The following is a 21,098-nucleotide window of genomic DNA, read 5'->3' on the forward strand; positions in this document are numbered from 1 at the left end:
AAACATACATACATACATACATACATACATACCGAGTATCAGTCATCCTGAAAGGTTTTAGAAGTCCTTACTGGTTACCCTGGAGCCAATGGCAAAATATTCATTCAAAAAGTGTTTCTGGCCAGAATGTCAGACTGATCCAAAAAACAAAATCTGACAACTACTGCAGCAGCTCACAATACCTGTAACAAACCATATGCATGCTGTATATAAAAAAGATAGTACATCAACACAGGCATACGCCAACAATCGAAATACATATCTCCCCTTATGGTCAGTGGACCATGCCGACTAAGCCAGGAGAGAACAGGGGGGAAATGATCATAAAAGTAGAACAAAGTCCAGTTTCAAATACAACGTGACAAGATAAATAAGAAACTAAATAACAAACCAAGGAGGGAAGTGTGTCGGTCACAGAAAACACTGAAAAACAAGTTTCGAACAAGCCGGCCATCATCAGCCTGGAGTGGGTTCCCCCCCCCCCCCCTGCAATATTCCTGACCAACACAGGGTGCTTGCCGTGCATTTACCGTACGTAGTTTACGTGGTTTCTTTGCACAGTTAACAAGGTTTCTGAAATGTTACTCAGGACTATGGTGTCAGGTGCTGTGGGACAGCTTGATTGGGATGGAGAGGTGGGGTTAGGGGTTATGGGTGTGGGGTTTGGGGGGGCAGGGATGCAGTGGGAGAGACAGTGAGATGCACGCCACATTGATTACAGCTAGTGCACCAGAAATGCCTCCATGAATTCATTCCCGTCATAGTGTTGGGCCTCAGGAGGGGGTGGGGGGCACCAACATTGCTGCAAATGTTTTTTAAACTCTCATGCTGAAAGCATGTGGAGCGATACAGCAGTTCCACTACGAAGTACTGCAAGTCTGGTAGTCGACTGTTCAGTGTTTTCAGAGACTGTGACGAGACCACAAGTTGCATTTAAACTTGAAATTCTTCTTTCCCCATCTGCATTCCAGAAAGTTCACTCTACACGCATATGTATCCAGGATGTCATCTGTAACCTTTGCTTGCAGTGAAAGTTGCTTGAATGACATCTTGACGTTGTTGTTACATCACTCTCGACAGCGAGGGGAACTCGGCCAAAGGCGTCAAGTGGTGTTTCGAAAGGGTGACAAAAAAATAAAAACAATATGGTGGCCTTACAGAGTGATACAACACTGGCAGAATGGTCCAGAGATATGCACAGTTGCTTATAAGTTGTCTAGCCTGGGTTAGAATCCTGACCCAGCTATAAACTGGCATCCTCGTGTTTCACGGGTAGGGCGATTCATCAACGTCTGTGCCATCCCTCAGATGGACATTAAGCTGCGCGTCCCATCTGACAACATTAGTTGGTGGGCGACCGGACGTTAAAGATCGCACGGTGTCCTTCGCTAAGAGCAGGCGAGCGATCAGCGGCACTGCGGCGCCCTCAGCCAATGACACCACCTTGCGGCCTTGTGCTGCACATCAAAGAAGAAGGATTGAGTGAGATATAAAAAAAACGTTTTAGTAGATTTGAAGTTGCTTTGTTTTTTTTGTTGCAAATGTCCATCCAATGAAATTGCTGGCTTTTTCAATTGCCCGATGATTAAAGTGCCTGCAGTGTTAAGGGGAAGCATGGAGCAGCGCAGTGATGATTTTTCATGAAGATTTCTGTTACATCCTGCTCTCAGATTGTGCCAACAACAAACAGGAGAATGATTTTTCTCTCCTTTGAGGAAAGCCTGGAAATCTTCCCGTTTCTCGACAATGTGTCACTTCATTAAGGACAAATTACCGACCACAGTCAAAATCTGATGAGATAATTTGTCAGCAACTTCCAAGTCACAGAAGTTCAAAGTTGATACGAATTCGAACATTTTAAGGTAAACCAAGTTCGAGCGACGTGTCGTGGATCGATACGTTGACTCGATGATGGAGGCGAGGAATTAGTGACGGATCATTTATTTTCAGAGGCAATTCATTTGAATACGACAGCACGATGATTGCTTGGGAAGAAAACCATTTATCCGTCAAATAAATAAGTTACATAGGCAGCAGATCGTGACACACAAGTTGTGGAAATGCCAACAACAGTTTTGATTTCAATGCATTATTTATCAGGAACTACGTGCTCTTCCGATTTCAAAGAAATAAGGAATGTCGGGGAAATAGGGACTTCCTATTTTAGTGAATGGATGTTCAGCAGTTAATGCCCATGACATGACCCAGGGTACACAAAAGCCTCACGACTAGCAGGGCAGGGGAGGGGAGATGGGGGATTGGGAGGAGGGGACTGGGGATGAGGGGGGGGAGGAGGATACCTCTTTTGATCGCTCAACATCAAATCAAAAATACGGGCTCGATTGACTTTTTCAGTCTTATTGATTAACTAGCAAATATAACTTGTCGCTTCGCTGACGGGCATATTAAGGGGGAGAGAGGAGGGAGGGAAAGGATAGAGGGAGAGACGAGAGATGGAAGGGGGGGAGTAAGAAGGGGAGGTGGAGAGGGAGAGGGGTCATAGAGAAGGAGAGGGATCAAAGAGAACGAGAGGGGTGGGAGAGAGAGAGAGGGGATAGGGGTGGGACGGAGAGGGAGAGGAGGGGTAGGGAATCCGGCAGATGTGACTTCCAGTTTAACATCCATCTGAGAGACGGCACACACATTGATGAATCACCCTGCCTGTGAAACACCGGGATGACAGTTTATAGCTGGGTTGGGATTTGAACCCAGGTGAGACAGCTTAGAGCGAGCGTGCGTGCGTACCTCTCGGCTATCCTGCCATGGTCTCGTGATTCATTGCTTTATAAAAACGGTATTGATCCAAGCTGCAGTTACGACTATTAAAAAAAACAAAAAAACATTCCATTGTCTAATTCGCACATTCTTTAACACCCCCTTCCTCTTCTCGACCTCCGGGAAGTTGTATGGTGGTGGAGCGGTTTGGCAGGAGGATAGTGTGAGGGGAGGGGAAGGGAAGGCAGCATGAGAGAGGGAAGGGAAGGCAGCGTGAGAGGAAGGGAATGGAAAGAAGATAAAATTCACCCAAACACCAGCATTTTCCTTTTAACCGCTGGGTGCTATATAAAACCGGGCAGGAGCATTTAAAACCCACGCTACCAACCTGACAAATTCAACACTAAACCGTCAGTCCTTAACAGTTCCCTGAGCAAAGGGGAAGGGGTTGAGGAGCAGGGGGAGATAGGTATCAGGTTGGGAGAGAGAGGGGGAGAGAGCGATCGGGGTGGGAGAGAGAGGGAGAGGGGAGGGAGAGGGGTGGAAGAGGAAGGGAGAGGGGTGGGAAAGGGAAGGAGAGAGGTGAGAGAGAGAGAGAGAGAGAGAGAGAGAGAGAGAGAGAGAGAGAGAGAGAGAGAGAGAGAGAGAGAGAGAGAGAGAGAGAGAGAGAGAGAGATGGGAGAGAGAGAGAGGGGTGGGAGAGAGAGGGATCGGGGTGGGAGAGAGTGGGAGAGGGGTGGGAGAGGGAGGGTGAGGGGTCATCTGTCATGTAGTTTGGCAGCCATATTGGATTGAATATAAAAACCTTTTAAAATATTCTTCTTCAGAACGACTTACTACATCGATGCGAATCTTCATGTGCACATGATATGCTAGCCTTGGGGAATATAGGGTGTAAATTTTAACAGGAGAGGTGGGAGAGAGAGGGAGAGGGGTGGGAGAGAGAGCGATCGGGGTGGGAGAGGGAGGGTGAGGGGTGGGAAAGAGGGGGAGAGGGGTGGGAAAGAGGGGGAGAGGGGTGGGACAGAGAGAGAGGGAGAGAGAGAGGGATAGGGGTGGGAGAGTGAGTGAGGGGTGGGGGGGCAGTCAGAGAGAGAGAGAGAGAGAGAGAGGGGGGAAGAGAGGGTGAGAGCGGGAGAGGGGACAGAGATGGTAGAGAGATGGGTGGGGAGAGGAAAGAGGGACAGAGAGAGATAGGGATACAGGTGGGAGGGAGATTGAGTGTGAGGGGTGGGGGGGTAAGACAGAGAGAGAGAGGGTGAGAGGGGAGAGTGATGGTAGTGGTGAGAGAGGGGAGGAGAGGAGGGGAGGGTTCAATCAGATGTGACATCCAGTTTAACGGCCCACACATCGATGAATCACTGTGCCTGTGAAACACTGGGATGACAGTTTATAGCTGGGTCAGGATGCGAACCGAGGCTAGACAACTTAGAGCAAGCAAGCATGCATATTTCTTGGCTATCCTGCTGTGATGTTAACGGAACGTTTCGTTTTTTTCTATTTGTATTCATTATGCCAAAGTGATTGGTCATATAATGAAAAAACATAGTACGAAAAGGGTAAACATGGTGTAAAATAAAATTGCACATTTTCAGTGAGCCAGCCATCGCCCCCTACACCACAGAGCAATGCGCGGCCAATGCAGGCGACTGGTCCCTGAACATTGTTCAAGTCAATCGATATACATTATTCAGTGATGGTGCGGATATTGTTGAATGCTTGCAAAGTGGCTTAAGCACTCCAACAAAACAGTTTATAAGGAATGGCTGACTTGGCAAGCAATTAGTAATTACCAACCCATCATATTAAACACACACCTCCCTGAGACGCTCCAAATATCAAACTATGTCTGAATTAGACAAATGATCACTTTTTTTAGGAGTCTGAACTGCTGCTATGTTCAATTTTGGAGCTTACATTTTGTAATTCGGCTTCGTTTAAAAAATTCTCGAGGTTATGCCACGGGTGGAAATGAAATAAAGCAACGAACGCTGGCGTCTCTGGGCATTTATAAGCATTGCAATGTATCCAGAGATTCGCAGGTATGATGAACAGGCATTCGATAATATGAGTGAGGAAAATGAAAATAAATAAATAAATAAAAACTTTCATTCATAAATTGTTGCAGCCTGTTCCAAGTCAAGGCATCATTGAGAAGGCCAAAATAAATGGCCAATTAAGACCACAGCATGGTAAGCCAGGATGCGACTTAAGGTCCCATCGAGAGTGAGGTGGCTGAGGATGCGCCTGATGAAGGACATAATTAAATAATGCCGTTAATTAATGTCAAAAAGGGGTGTTTTAATTAACCCAACCACTCAAATTTCACTCCTGCACTCCCTTGGAGTTCCTTTAGTATGCATGCAATGTTTCAGGCTGATAGGTTTCATGTTTCATGGTTTTGGAGGTATGGAGAAGACACACACGACCTGACTGACACACACTGACATTTATTATTATAGATTTGCTGCAGAAAACTCACGTCTGAGAATTTTGTGACTGTTTTAATGATGAATTGAATCGTGTCGTCTAATACGCTTGCTTTTTTGTCGATTGTACGCACTAGAGACATGCTTGCTGGACGTGCTCTCACTTAGAAATATGTGATAGTCGGATTGGTTGGGGACGGGGACGGGGGTGGGGGAGGTGCACACCTTGTGTTTTATTGACGATACGCCTGCAGGTAGGTCAACCCTGGTCTGTGCAGAGGTGGTGTTTTCTGAATGAATATGACTTTATTAGGGTACGGCGCCTTACAGGCCAGTTAACCTGTTGATTTTCTTCTGTTTATTATTAGTCACCTCCCGGTTTTACCCGAGGGGACTCGAGGTGTGCTCTCCGTCTGTCCGTCCCACCTGTGGTTTTTCAGACTTTTTTTTCCCATACCCTTTAACATATTCAAATGAAACTTGGTACGTGCCTTTATGATGATAAGTTACAGAACAAGTTTGACTTTCAGGGCCTTTCATCCACTTTTCACAGAGTTATGCCCTTTGTGGACTTAGAAAATATTACATTGGTAGGGAACATGTATTGCAAAGCAATTCTTGCTGTTATTGTATAGTATTGGACTTCCGCTGTTTTTTTCGACGTTTATTTTTTTTTCAATTCATTTTCTCTGCAACAACTTTTCAGATCGACAAAAAAAAAAATTTCCCCAGAGGAGCGACTGCTCATGCAGAATTTTTTAATGATCATTATGATGTCATATGTCACTGTGTGGCAGCGATGATGGGAAAAAAAAGGAAAAACTTTGGACCTCTCTAGCTCCAAAACAGTTCCACGGAAAAAAACCCCAAAACTTGGCACATGGCAAGTACAGGTACTCCACATGGGGAATACGTTTTATTGAGGATGATTTAATCAGTCAGCCTTCATTATGATGTCATAATTGGATATGTCAAACGCTTTATCCGATCTGTATGGAAATTATTGAGGGTGTTCTATGGATAAATTTGCATGGGAAAATAAAATTGATGGGAGAGAGAGGGGGAGAGAGCGATCGGGGTGGGAGAGAGAGGGAGAGGGGAGGGAGAGGGGTGGAAGAGGGAGGGAGAGGGGTGGAAGAGGGAGGGAGAGGGGTGGGAAAGGGAAGGAGAGAGAGAGAGAGAGAGAGAGAGAGAGAGAGAGAGAGAGAGAGAGAGAGAGAGAGAGAGAGAGAGAGAGAGAGAGAGAGAGAGAGAGAGAGAGAGAGAGAGAGAGAGAGAGAGAGAGAGAGGGGTGGGAGAGAGAGGGAGAGGGGTGGGAGAGAGAGCGATCGGGGTGGGAGAGAGTGGGAGAGGGGTGGGAGAGGGAGGGTGAGGGGTCATCTGTCATGTAGTTTGGCAGCCATATTGGATTGAATATAAAAACCTTTTAAAATATTCTTCTTCAGAACGACTTACTACATCGATGCGAATCTTCATGTGCACATGATATGCTAGCCTTGGGGAATATAGGGTGTAAATTTTAACCTTGTCTGGTCACATGGTCTGGCAGCCATTTATTTTTTTTTTGAAGAATAAACTTGTAAAAATCTTCTCCAGAACGGCTTGACAGATCAAGGGGAAACTTCACACACCCGCTCTACAAGCCTTGGGGATACAAGAGTGTTCACAGAAAAATTCATCAGTCACATAGTGTGGCAGCCATATTGGATGGAACCAAAATTTTAAAACTATTTATCTTGAACAGCATCATCAATCATGATGAAACTTCACAAGTATTATCCAGTCATCATGGGGAATATACGTTTAAAATTTCAACATGATCGGTCACATGGTCTGGCAGTCATTATTATTTAATAATTTAGAATCTTTAAAAAACAAAAAATTTCAATTGAATTTTGGAATCCCATTTTGAATTCAGTTTTATATAGACACCGTCATGGGTCACGTGTCTGATCAAAGTGAGGTTGTATCAAAGCAGGGGGGAGGTGTATAACCCAACCCCCCTCTCCTAACACTCTGACCTCCCCCCCCACTATACTCCTTCTTTGTTCTTTAATCTCACACCCCAATAATTATCTGCCATCCCTGACCCCAAGAACTATCCTTACCCCTCCCCCCCCGCCACGATCCCAGCCCCCGACCCAAAAACTCAACCCCCCTTCCAATTATCCACCTCCCCAAACTCCAACTCTCTCTCCCCACCCCCAATTTCCTTGCCCCCACCCATCTTTCTTCTCCATCACCCAACAAAGCGGGGGTCGTATCAAAGTGGGATTGTGTAAAAGCGGGGCGTCTTGGTATCCACTCATAACTTCCTGCAGCTATAAAGTGGCAGTTCTCGTTTATGTTATTTTTATTCCACCCACCAAAGACTCATGCATAAACATTTGCATACGGCGTGTACATCAATATGAATGAGCAGCATTTAATATCAAGAGTACTTCTCAAGAAAATAAGGAACTCATTTTACCCAATTAAGGAACATACTGCAGCAATGTAGAAACCACTGTATGTTCGTCGTTATAACACATACTTCACAATATATAACCACCGTCAGCATAAAATTAATACATTTTATAGGAAAATGGAAGAAGCATCCACACTTCTTTCTGATGTCTTAAAAGTGGTATTCAATTACGGAGCGGCCTCCACGACTATTCCTCAGGTGCGGAGATCCTTGCTGGAATAATAAGTGCGATGAACGGTGCAGGTGGGAGGTTATGAACATTATTCCACATGGCTGCATAGCAATGAAGAGGGATGTACAACACAACGAATAAAGTTTGGGATAAAAATGATATCGCTGCCTTAATGGCACAGTTAAACTGCTTGAAGACTTTGGCTGCTTCAAAAGGTTTTCTCTTCATTTCCCCCTGTATATCCTTTGATCCGTTACATGCGACGATTGTTTCATTCTCAAATGTACCCTGGGTCGCATTCGACTAAAATTGGATTTGTGTAAAGATGGTAAAAGGAAGAGGTGAATAAAACAACTGACAAAGAAAAATTTTGTGAAGGTTAAGTGTGCAATTTTTTTTCAGGAAATACTAAATGCCAAGGAAAAGACCTTTTCAAGTTTATTACGTCATAAATTCCATCAAGAGGCATATTGCGTTTAAATACAATTTTTACCAATTTTTTATTTTTATTTTTTAGGAGTTAAGGTAACATCACACAACGGTGTCAACAACTCACCAACGATGATATGCACGGGGTCAGTAATTATTTGCTTTTACAACTCGTGCTCTTGCGTAGAAGAGGGCTTGTGATGAGTTTTAAAACCTGTCATAAATGTTAGTAACAGGAATAAATATAATCAATCTCATTCTTGCCTCCAGTGCTTCAAAAAACAGCCGTTCATCATCTTCGGTCATTCTTCATCCACACCCATGATCCTTTCTACCCTCATTAACCCTCCCCTTGGCCACTCTTCCGTGTTTCCAGGTTTCCTCCCTCACCATTCTCTTCGATTGGTTTTGTTCCATTTCTGCTTCTTCCCAGTTTTCTCAGTTTTCCCTTCCACTTCTGTGAAAGGGAGTTTGTACCTGCATCCATATTGTGCACCCAGTGTCCTCCTCCCCCTTCCCTTTCTCTAGATCTTCCCCATGTCCTTTCCTCCTCCAGGTCTCTCTCTCTCTCTCTCTCTCTCTCTCTCTCTCTCTCTCTCTCTCTCTCTGTCTCTCTCTCTCTCTCTCTCTCTCTCTCTCTCTCTCTCTCTCTCTCTCTCTCTCTCTCTCTCTCTCTCTCTCTCTCTCTCTCTCTCTCTCTCTCTCTCTCTCTCTCTCTCTCTCTCTCTCTCTCTCTCTCTCTCTCTCTCTCTCTCTCTCTCTCTCTCTCTCTCTCTCTCTCTCTCTCTCTCTCTCTCTCTCTCTCTCTCTCTCTCTCTCTCTCTCTCTCTCTCTCTCTCTCTCTCTCTCTCTCTCTCTCTCTCTCTCTCTCTCTCTCTCTCTCTCTCTCTCTCTCTCTCTGTCTCTCTGTTTTGTTGCTCTACCCTGCTGTTAGTGTGTTTTATTACGCCTGCGTTCTCACTTTGCTGTTCCTCAAAATTCTATAACACACACACACACACACACACACACACACACACACACACACACACACACACACACACACACACACACACACACACACACACACACACACACACACACACACACACACACACACACACACACACACACACACACACACACATTTGGCTATTCCTAAAATATAACATAACTTAAAGAATTGCTGTAAATGATGTTAATGTTACAAAATCCCGATATTCAATTTCATTGAAATTGTAAACTTCAAAACAGAGTTCCCTTTGTTAAAGTAAGAACCTTAACCCGTAAACAATTGAATGGTTTCCTGACCGTGTGGATCATTAGCTGGACACTGTTCTTCCTCGAGGTTAAGATCCTTTCAGCCCAGAACATCTCCAAAGGGCAGATCCACAACCCCTAGTCACGGATCCACTTTTCACCTTCATCAACCTCAGTTACGTCCATGCAGTTAGTCAACCCATCAATGCAACATAACTAATCAGACAACTCACCAGAGGATTTTTATTTATTGATTGATTTGTATACAATGTTGAGGCTCGTATAAAAGAGCAGACACACAGAACATGCAACAAGGGGAGCAGGAGACAAGAGGGGTGGGAGAGGGAAGGACAAAGCAGTGGGGAACAGAGACGACATTGGGAGATCTGTGGAAGGGGGAGGGATGGGGAGGGGTACACGGGCAAAACAAGATGGACACGACAGGAACTTTCAGGAAGGAAAGCAGGGAATTTGAAGGAGGAGGGTTTGGGGTAGATAAACGAGGATAGATAAGATCATGGTTTTGGATGGGGGAAGATAAAAGATGGTGGTGAACAGCTGTTTTGAAGACCTGGAGGGAAGAGTGGAATTGAAGAGAGTGTGGGAGTTTGTTCCAAAGGTGGGAAAAAAAGAGGAATGAAAGAGAAGGTGAACAGCGATACTTGATTTTGGTAGTTTTACCAGAAAGGGGGTTGGTAGCGGACCTTGAGCACCCTGCGGAAATATAGGAGGGTCATATCGCAGACAGAGCATGGGGGGGGGGGGAAGAGGCCCAAGAGGAGTCGCTGGAAGACAAAGACCACTGACCCGTCTGCGGTGAGAGTGTGAGAGGCCCAAAGACTCAGCCTCATCGTGGGAGATACCAATGATCCTAAATACCTTGGTTTCTATAGCGTGAAGCCAAGAAAGGTGAGAGGCAGGAGCACCAGTCCGGAGGGAAGTCCAGTACTCAATCAGGCTGCAGACGAAAGATTTGTATGTGATCAGGATTTCAGGTGTGCCAGAGAAGGACTTTGCACGATGGAGGATGTCCATTCAGCGACTGGCTTTGGAGGCCAGGTTGGAAATATGGCTTTCCCAGGAAATATCATGGCAGATAGTGAGATTCAGAAGCTTGAATGAAAGGACTTCTTCAAGAGGATTGTTGAGAAAGTAGATGGGGGGGGGGGGTTCCAGACGGTCCTTTCGGAGAGACAAAGTGAGAGTGTGAGATTTGTCAGGATTGAAAGACATGTTCCAAATGTTGGACTAACTTGTGATTTTAGCCAGATCTGCAGAGAGTGAAGAAGCTGCTGCTTGCTGATCTGAGGGATGACAGATGGTATGGCAGAGGGTAGAGTCATCAGCAATGAGATAAAGAGGATTTCCCAAAGAGTCAGAGAGATCATTGATGAAAACCAGAAAAAGCACAGGGCCAAGAACACTGCCTTGAGGAACTCCAGCCTGGACAAGAAGAGGGGATGAGAGAGCTCTATTCAGTCACGTGTTGACTGCGACAGGAGAGGAAGTCTGCGAGCCATGAGGGGAGATTGCCTCGGATACCATAGGAAGACAGTTTGGTGAGCAGGGCAGGGTGCCAGACCATATTGAAAACGCAAAATCTGTCACTCTCTCACCCTGGTGAGATTCCAAATTATTGCCAACTTCAGGCGTGGCCAACCGGTTTGTGAAAGACTTTAGCCAAAAACGTTCCCATAGAAATGAGTGACCATAACACCTTCTTGTAGGAGTAATCAGTTGGAAGATGGTGAAAATAGATATTTTCGGGTCTTTGGGGGCTGAAACACAAATCTCATGCACACACACACACACACACACACACACACACACAAACACACACACACACACACACACACACACACACACACAAACACACACACACACACACACACGCAAAACACTGTACCAACTGATAATTAATAAACAGTAACAGTGCCTGGAGGAAGTTCCCAGAGCATTATGGGTACAAGGGATGCCATCTTTATGATCGCTTTTTTTTCTGCCTGCTTTGGGGGAATTAAGGAGGAATTTTCTCCCCCTCTTAGATTCCCACCCACAGTGTTTATTTGTACTCTACCCTTTAAATGTTGATAATCAAGCAAGGAAGCAGCACATATCATTATTATCCATCCAACCATCGGGACGATACTCTGTGCAGAGCATTGGTGCTGCCTAAGCAGTCTCCTTGGCCATTGGGCACAATCCTGGATGGGTCACCACTCCGACACAGGACACCAGCAAGCTGGCACTCATTTTGCCGACCTCGGAAGGATGACAGGCTGAGTCAACCCAGCCGGGTATTAATTCAATGGAAAGGCAGGATTTGAACTCAGGACTGGTCCAACACGTGGAACATGTCTTTCAATCCAGACAAATCTCACACTCTCACTATGTCTCTTCGAAAGGACCGTTTACAAAACCCCCCCATCCACTTTCTCAACAATCCTCTGGAAGAAGTCTTTTCTTTCAAGCTTCTAGGTCTCACTATCTGCCATGACCTTTCCTGGGAAAGTCACATTTCCAACCTCGCCTCAAAAGCCAGTCGCCGACTGGGAATCCTCCGTCGTGCTAAGTCCTTCCTCGGCCCTCTTGAGCTCCTGACCACTTACAAAGCTTTTGTCCGTAGCCTGATGGAGTACTGCTCTCCCCTCTGGGCTGGTGCTCCTGCCTCCCACCTTTCTCGGCTTCACGCTGTCGAAACCAGGGCATTTAAGATCATCGGCATCTCCCGCAATGAAGCTGAGTCTTTGGGCCTCTCACTCAATCACCGCAGGTTGGTCGGTGGTCTTTCTGTCTTCTACCGACTCCTCTCCAGCCTTGCCCCCTGCTCTCTCTGCGATTTGTCCCCACCACATTTCCACAGGGCGCTCAAGGTCCGCCAACAACCCCCTTCTGGTAAAACTACCAAAATCACGAATCACTGCTCATCTTCACTCTTTCATTCCTCTTTTTCCCGCCTTTGGAATAAACTTCCTCACTCTATTCTTTCCCATTCTTCCCTCCAGGCTTTCAAAACAGCTGTTCACCACCACCTCTTATCTTCCCCCATCCAAATCCTCGATCTTTTCTACCCCCGATAATCCACCCAAGCCCACTTCCTTCATTTCTCCTGCTTTCCTTCCTGAAAGTCCCTGAAATGTCCATCTTCTCTTCGCCATGTTCCCCATCCCATCCCCATCCCTCTCCCTTCCACAGTTCACCTAATGTGTCTGTTCCCCACTGTTTTGTCCCTTCCACTCCCGCCCCTCTTGTCTCGTGCCTCCTTGCTGTGAGTTGTGTGTTAGCTCTCATACGAGCCTCGACCAAGGTATACAAAAAAAAAAAAAAAAAGGACCCAAGGAACCCAAGCCCACCACCCTAACCATTAAGCCAACACCAGGCACCATTATTATAGTCTTTACTATGACTTGGTCAGGGTCGGAATCGAACTTCTGACCTCCCAGATGCAGAGCAGACAACATTATTATTATATCGATATCAGAACACGTATTCAGTATTCATATATATCTCTATATCTCTATATCTCTATATCTCTATATCTCTATATCTCTATATCTCTATATCTCTATATCTCTCTCTCTCTATATCTCTCTCTCTCTCTCTCTCTCTCTCTCTCTCTCTCTCTCTCTCTCTCTCTCTCTCTCTCTCTCTCTCTCTCTCTCTCTCTCTCTCTCTCTCTCTCTCTCTCTCTCTCTCTCTCTCTCTCTCTCTCTCTCTCTCTCTCTCTCTCTCTCTCTCTCTCTCTCTCTCTCTCTCTCTCTCTCTCTCTCTCTCTCTCCCTGTGGCTGCTGGTTGCATCATTGGTTGGGACGCGGCTATGCCGCTGATGCAGTGTCCCCCTTACCAGTACACTGGTACTCATTTTGCCGACCTCGGAAGGATGACAGGCTGAGTCAACCTCCTGGTGTATTTTAATTCAGCAGCCAACGGGGCTTGAACTCAGGACCCTAGGATCCCAAGCCGCCACCCTAACCACTAAGCCAACACCAGGCTTGTATTCATACCTAAAACGTTCCTTCTTTGCAGCCATCGTATTTAACATTTTCATATGAATGAGGTTTTAACAATTCCTCCTCCTCGTCGTGTTCACCTGTGAACTTCATATAAATATTCACCAATCTTCCCCCAATTGCTCCACTCTGAGCCATGCAATTAAAAACATAGCACATTTATAAACAGCAGTGTAATGGTGTCCTCAGACTTGGAACTTTATTGCTATTTTCAAAAGTAATAATAGTTAGTTGTGAGGTTTCATTGCACGAGTTATTAAGTCAAATCATTCCTGCACCTTTATACTCAGAACAAATTAGCCATTCCACTTCAAGATTGTGAAACAGTCTTTGTACATTGAATGTCAAACCATCTTGTTATTCTTCATGTAATGATGATGTAACTGTATTGTTGTTTTGCATGTGTGTAATGTCATCAAATTAAATGAGGAACTCCACATCACCGAAAATCAACGTGTCGGTCTCGCCGCACATCTTTCTGGGAGCATGACCTCCCCTCCTCTCTCTCCCACAAATCTCCCCTTCCCTTCTGTTTTTTCCTTTTTTTCCTCCTCTCTGGAGAGTAGTTATCACCCGGCACACGTTGCCTGCAAAGTCCCAGATGAAGACCGCTCAATATGCTCCAGACGTCAGACCTGAGTTTGACCCCGAGGTGACTGCTATATATGGTGGTCCATTTGTTTTCATCTCCCAACTACCAGCTGCTCACTGACATCTGCTCATTTATGCTGCAACGTGTCACAAAACCATGATTGCTCATTGGTTGCTCACACTCTTGCATGCCCTAACAACCAGGTCGATGTGAAGTTGATTTTGTGTTGGGCACGAACATCCGAATTTGAAGTATTTGAGCACCGACCGACACCTCCGATAAAGACTTGCATGGTTACGTGTTCATTTCTGGGCATTTAGTGCTGATAATTGCTTTGAATTTTCTTGAAACAACATAACTCCTCTATTCAGCATTGATTTGTGAGTGAAGAAGATGAAATATGGGCCATGAGATCATGTCAAATAAAATATAAAGAAATACGATGAAGACCAACGAGGGTGATATATTGTACATGCAATAGAACAACCCTGACTTCCAAGGAAAGATTGGGAATATTGGCGCTATGATTAAATAAATTAATCATGAAGCTACCTTCACGCTCAACATAACATAACATTTGTGTAAACCTGCAAACACCAACAACAAATCAACGTGTACACATGTTGAAAGCATGAAATTATCTGCTTTCAGGGTTCAGAGATCACAGACCATGGGTTGCGTGGTTGAACAAGGATGTGAGAGACATTTCGGAGCTTGTGGCATTTTAAAGAAATACCCTCAAGCACTCTGCAACAATTGTTCTTGGATTGTGAATAAACTATTTTGCCTGACAAGGAATTGCTTCTAATGGATCTATCTCGGCGACGCAACAGCGGCTGAGTGGCTAGTGGTGTATCAGGGACTATGATTTGTTCACCTCTGACCCGTACACATTGCTGTAAATAAGTGTATATTGTTATAAACTGAAGGGTAACTGAATAGCATGATCGGTCATGATCAGCAATTGCATGCTAGTTAAACCCAATGTGCTTGTTCTGTGAGCAACTTGGCCTGTTGGTTGCACCATCACTGGTGAACTGCTGCACTGCCGATGCAACGCCCTCTGCACATAAAAACATTTGGGAAGGAATTTAGAATTTGGCCAGGGTGCCACAGATATCTCACTTATACTCCTTTGAAAGACGATGTGGGATCCTTACCAACCACCTGCTAACACGAGCAAATGGCTCCCCGGCACAACTTCCATTCGAGAGATGCTGCATTCATTGCTGCAAAGCCCCGGCTGACCGGAGCCTATTTTGGTAACTTTGACCTTTGGCTTGAATCACAAACAAAAGCGTATGTGGGTATTATGGAATAATCAGGAAAAATGGAATGGCACAGGGTCTCTCACATTGTAGTGTGTGCATTCAAGCATAGACATGCTCAAACTAGTTTCCATCAACAAGCCAGATGTCGAGATGACAACAGGCAAAACATTGTGACACAGTGAAGCATGAAACGGTTTCCCACAACTATTCCAAACTATTTGGATGCTTTGTTCACACTGTCTCTTAATGTCCTTTTTCTTCATGTGAATCTCCTCACTCACACTTAGACACTGTCTCAAACAAATCAACCGACGACAGCTCTGTAATAGAAGTGACATCTTGCACTTATTGAGCTCTCGATGTGAGAAAGCATGACTACAGATGGCTGAATGAGTGTACCCTATTATCGCTCCTGGAGGGGAAGCCATTGGGTTTAGTCTTGGTCTGTCCATGGTGTCCTGCTTTTTGAAGAGTAATTTTTTTGCCATTATTTAAATTTTTAATTGTTTCATTCGTTAATTTTTTTTCCGAACTTTCAATATGGTGTTCTTTTCAATCTTCCATTATTTAATTTTTTCCAAATATTTAATTATTTAAATATGCAATTTTTTCCCAATTTTTCAATATTTTAAAATATTTTTTCTTCATTTATTTATTTATTTCTAATTTCAATTCGGTATTGAGAGTTTTTTCAATTGAAAATTTTTTCCATTATCATTATTTATTTCAATTTGAGGCAGAATTTCAAGTGCTACCAATTGGCTTATATCGCGAGTTGGCTACACTGGGAACCATCAGCGATCTCTGATCACAGCCCTCCAGTTAAAAAATTGTTACAAATTCCCAAGACAAATATTAAGTGCCAAGTTATCGGATGTAATCGCACCCTTTGTCGATGCACATACTGTTTTTGAAGTTATTTGAGGAGTATAAGAAGGTATATGCTTCTTTCTTGCTGACTGGAATCTGTAGATATCATATTTGGGTTGAATTTTAATGTTGTGTTTATCACAATGACACTATGCCTAACCCATGCACTAATTGCATGCATTATTCATGACAAAATGAATTTAAAATTTCTCAAGACATTCTTGTCCTGTATTCAGCCTTGCTCAACCCGACTTTCAGTGCATTTCCCAATAAAGTGGCCAGGAAGTGCACATATCGAAGTGTCAAAGCAGTCAGAATACACCCAAAGGAAGTGGGTAATAGCCATCAGCAGTCGAGGCTGGGCTGCTTTTGGGTACTTTGTTCAACATAATGGCTGCGTCTTCCGTGTGATTTATGTACAAGGTCCACTGCGAGCCTTATATTGTTGTAAATAATAAATAAACATGTCCATTTTGAAATGAACATTGAGAGTTATGTGTTCTCAGAATACAAAACCAAATCTGAGTTGAAGTTTGAGGTTAAGGTCAGCATTTTAAAAATTAATGTTTAAACTTTGGAGAGCTATTCAATGTCCAGTCCTGATGGCACACAGCTATCCTGACGTCAAACCGCTCTTTTTATTTGTTTTTAACATTTTTTTTCCATTGGATTATTTATTTATTTTTTGGTCATGCTACACTTTGTGCTTCTCAACTTTAACAGATGATATCAACCTGATTACTGCCATTAAAGCAGCTGCATTACACTCAATATAAAGCAATGTTAACACTGGGTAATATTGCTGAAAATAAAACAAAACTTGGTCTTCAGTTGGCACCAAATAAAATTAATTAATTCACTTTTCTTTGCATAGTAACTAAATAACTAAAACTCTCTCCAACAATGCATAAAGCTCATGGAGAAAGGTGTCCAGAGGTTTCGTGTTGGAGATCATAGGACTTTACATGAATTTTCTTAACCCATTACAAGGATAAACATGGAAATTGGAGGAGGCCATTTGGCCCATCATGACTGCTCAACATGACCACCACATTTATTCAATACATCAGTTTATCTACTTAATTAATTGGGTGAGAAAGGGTGGAAATTTAGACTTTCCTGAATCTGATCACTTGAATCTTCAGTGTCAGGTCAGGCCAGATCAGAACTGTGACTTGCCAGATCAGAACACGTACAATGTAAACCTGTACTAACCTGTTTCAAGGTCGAAATGTCAGTAACTAAACCATGTCGCTCACCAGATTTTCTGGTGAGGAAGGTGTATGGATATGGACACACAGCAGGATTAAAAACAAAACCTGTCAAAGGGTGGAGGAGCTCCTTGTGAGCCAAAGGCCATCCATATCTGGTGCCCAACTGTCTGCAGACATCCTCCTGCAGTTGGGTTACCTTTTTCGAGGAGGTTGGTGGCACGATTTGAACTTCGGCCACCGTAAAACACTTTATTCCGCAAAACACATAAATAAAGCAAATAAAACTGAAAACTCACTCCATGGGAGTGCCTCATGTGTACTTTGCAGAGCAGCACAACGGAAGATGGGATTGGGGCAAAGCCTTCGGGATCCCCATTTTTGATGATATGAGGAAAAACATGGGGTAACCTTCCTGTGTCAGGTTGTGGTGGTGTGTGTCAGGGTGGTGCTGAGGTGTCATGGTAACTTTAGGATGAGCGGGTAGCTGAGGAGTTTGCGAATAGGCTGAGTGGGGATTTGTGGGGGTCTGGGTGTTTTGGGAGATCCTGAAGAGTTGTGGAGTGCCTTCAAGACAACCATCCTTGATGTTGCCAGTGGTTGTCTTAGAACCCACAGTCAGGCGAATAAGAACTTTTTCTCCCAAAAGGACACTGGATACTATTGACCAGAGTTGCAAGGCCAGGATTGAAGGCATAGCTTGGCTGTTCAGTGAGTTGAGGTGTAAAATTGTACATTCACTGAGGGTGTACAAGGAGGCATATGTGTGAGGATTCTGTGAAGGTGTGGACCATCTGTGAGAATCATATGACCTGTGGTGAAGTGATTCTCACCCTGCTTACAGAGGAATTTGTGCATTGCATTCCTCAGAGCTTGTCCCATGGTGTGCTGCAATTAGAGCGTAGGGTGGTGAGCTCTTGACAGAGGAGTAGGAAGTGAAGGCCGACTGAGCCATTTATTTTGAGCAGTTAAATCAGGGTGACACACCAGCTGTTGAGTTAGATGTCAGGGGTGTTACAATCCTGATTGCAGTACCTCCAATCAACTGTGAACCACCTTCATGTGTGGAAATACAGGCAGCAGTGAACCAGTTGAAAAGGGGGGTAAAGCTCCTGGGATTTGTGGAATCCATGCTGAACTTCTCAAGGCTGGTGGAAATGCTGGACTGTCATTTCATGCAGTTCTGTGCTCTATTTGGAGCAAAGGCATCATCCAAACAGACTGGAGTAGGGGCCTTGTTGTCGCTCTCTGGAAAGGGAAGAGTGATCACCAAGACTGCAACAATTACTGAGGAGTGATGCTGTTCTCGGTGCCGGGCAAGGTCCTTGCTCGGATAATTATTGATAGAGTTCACCACCATCTGCTTGAGCACCAGCATTTAGAGCTGTCTGGCTTTACACCAAAGAGGTGAACGATTTATCGTATCCTTGCTCTTTGGATCCTCGCCGAACGCAGGTGAGAGTTTAAACGGGGCTGCTCGTAGCCTCTGTTGATCTCTGCAAAGTGTTTGCTTCAGTGAATCAGGATGTCCTCTGGAGCATTCTCAGTCTTCGTTGGGTGCCACCAAAACTGATCAATCTGATTTCTGAACTCTACTCTGGAACTCAGAGTGTTGTGAGGTGTGGTGGTTCCATCTCTGATTTATTTCCAGCTGTTATGAGAGTTCATCAGGGGTGTCTACTGGCCCCCACACTTTTCAGCACTTGTATGGACTGGATTCTAGGGAGGCTGTCAGAGAGATCAAGCTGTGGTGCATCGTTTGGGAATGTCAACATCTCTGACCTTGAATTTGCAGATGATGCAGTCATCTTTGCGAAGACTCTGGATATCCTTTTGGGGCCCTCAAGGTGCTGAATGAGGAGCCGGAGCCGCTGGGTCAAAACGAAGATCCAGGCTTTCATTGACATCTCCGATGCTGCTATCTTGCTTGCACCTGTTTACGATGAAGATGTTGAAGTCACAGAGAGATTCACTTACCTTGGCAGTGATATTCATGTCTCAGAATGGTGTGAGTCAGAGGTCTATAGACATTTGGGTCATGCCTGGGGAGTCATGGATTCATTGGATCATGAGGTATGGTGCTGTTGGTACCTGTGCAGGAGGTTGAAAGTATGAGTCGAAGTCCTTAATGCTTCCAGTCTTGCTCTGCAGCTGTGAGTCTGACTCTGTCCAAGGATCTGAGATGAAGACCTAATTCCTTTAGTACCACGTCTCTTTGGGGAGAATCCTTGGCTATCGCTGGTCAGACTTTATGTCCAATCAGCATTTGAGATTCAGATGAGATTTGTTACCTGTATAGCCCGTGAGCATCAGCTGTGGCTGCATGGATACGTGGCTCATTTTTCTGATGCTGATACTGCTCACCAGATTCTCTCAGCGAGAGAGCCTCGTGAATGTAGGAGGCCAAAGTGCCAACCACATTCTGCGTGATTGCAGCTGGTTGATTGGCATGTCAAAGAGATGGGGTTGGGCCAGGCATCTGCCTGGGGGATGGCCAGACGGAAGCCTCTGGAGTACTGGCGGAACGTGGATGCAGCGACGCGCTGCTCTGGCGCATGCTCCCATACCTGACCTGACATGTTCACCACTCTCTCTGTTATATCCCTTATATCCAAGCTCTGTGTCTTCTGCAGATTTGGAAAGCTTGCTTTTAACCACCTTTCCATATCATTGATGTAAATTTTGAATACTAATGGTGTTAGTACTGATCCTTGAGATACCCTACAACTTCCATCCTCCCATAAGACACTTTCCCTCTCACAGCCATATTTTGAATCCTATCACTAATCCAGTTTTCAATTCTGAGTTAGCGACCCGATCAGCTACTCATATTGGATAAAAACCTCAGATTTGGCAGTACCTTGTCCAATGTCTTCTGAAATTAATTTGTTAAACATGAACTCCCTTTGGTAAATCTATTCTGACTGCCTTTAATTTGAATTTAATTGATCTCTACATTTGACAGTTTGAATTTACAGTGTATTGAAAACCAATAAAAACGGACAACATAAAAACTGACCGAGATACAACAATACAGGAACTAGAAAACAAAGCATCAAACAAATACCCTGGAGTAGAAGAGGGCCACCAAATATGTCACAAACAGATGCGCAAAACAATTACCAACAATCCCTGCATAGAACGAGGTTAATCCTGAAAACGTACCTATCCCCCAAAACAAAATCAAAGCAAGATGCAAAAAAAGACAGACGGAAAATATGAGGCAAAATATTACCAAACATACACCAACAACTGGGAGAACGATCAAAGAACAGGGAGATATATCAAAAAACTTGCACAGATTGGGCCAAGCCAAATAAGTCAATGGAATGGCTAAGCAGAGGTAAGTTCAACTGGGATTGAGAATGAATCATAATAAATGCCCAAGACCAATGCACGAATGCCTTTAAGAAAACGGTGGAACGAAGTGAATTGGAAACAGAAAGCAAGAGTCACCTCTTATCGGGATGTAAAAAAAATTAATATCAGAACAGCTGTACACACAAAGGCACAACAAGGCATGAAGAGTAATCCAATGGCACATTGGCAAAAATTTCAATATCCTAGTTCTAGAAAACATGAACCAAAAGCAATAATTTCAAACAAGGAAGCAACGCTCATGTACGACCCGGTGATCCCAGAGTGTGGACAGAGAAGACACTACAACCAGATATAGACAGTACTAAGGTATAA

The 21,098-nt window shown here is 44.4% G+C and overlaps 2 protein-coding genes across 11 annotated transcripts in view; one reads left to right on the forward strand and one right to left on the reverse strand.

The window, feature by feature from the left end:
• Positions 1-21,098, forward strand: part of LINGO1 (leucine rich repeat and Ig domain containing 1) — a 393,052-nt gene that overhangs the window by 134,674 nt on the left and 237,280 nt on the right. The window lies entirely within an intron of this gene.
• LOC147015021 (uncharacterized) overlaps positions 1-21,098 on the reverse strand; it is a 74,774-nt gene that overhangs the window by 9,330 nt on the left and 44,346 nt on the right. The window contains exon 1 of one of the 2 annotated variants that reach the window (XM_085849330.1): positions 33-299. The exons of the other annotated variant lie outside the window; for it this stretch is intronic. Within the exon in view, the coding sequence (XP_085705456.1) occupies positions 33-46 (14 nt within the window). The 5' untranslated portion in view covers positions 47-299. Of the gene's footprint in view, positions 1-32; positions 300-21,098 lie in introns of those variants that run through there. 2 annotated transcript variants of the gene reach the window in all.

Source organism: Eptatretus burgeri, chromosome 12, assembly GCF_056783735.1.
Source record: "Eptatretus burgeri isolate ZD-2024b chromosome 12, Ebu_testis_v1, whole genome shotgun sequence".
NCBI classification, from domain to species: Eukaryota; Metazoa; Chordata; class Myxini; order Myxiniformes; family Myxinidae; genus Eptatretus; species Eptatretus burgeri.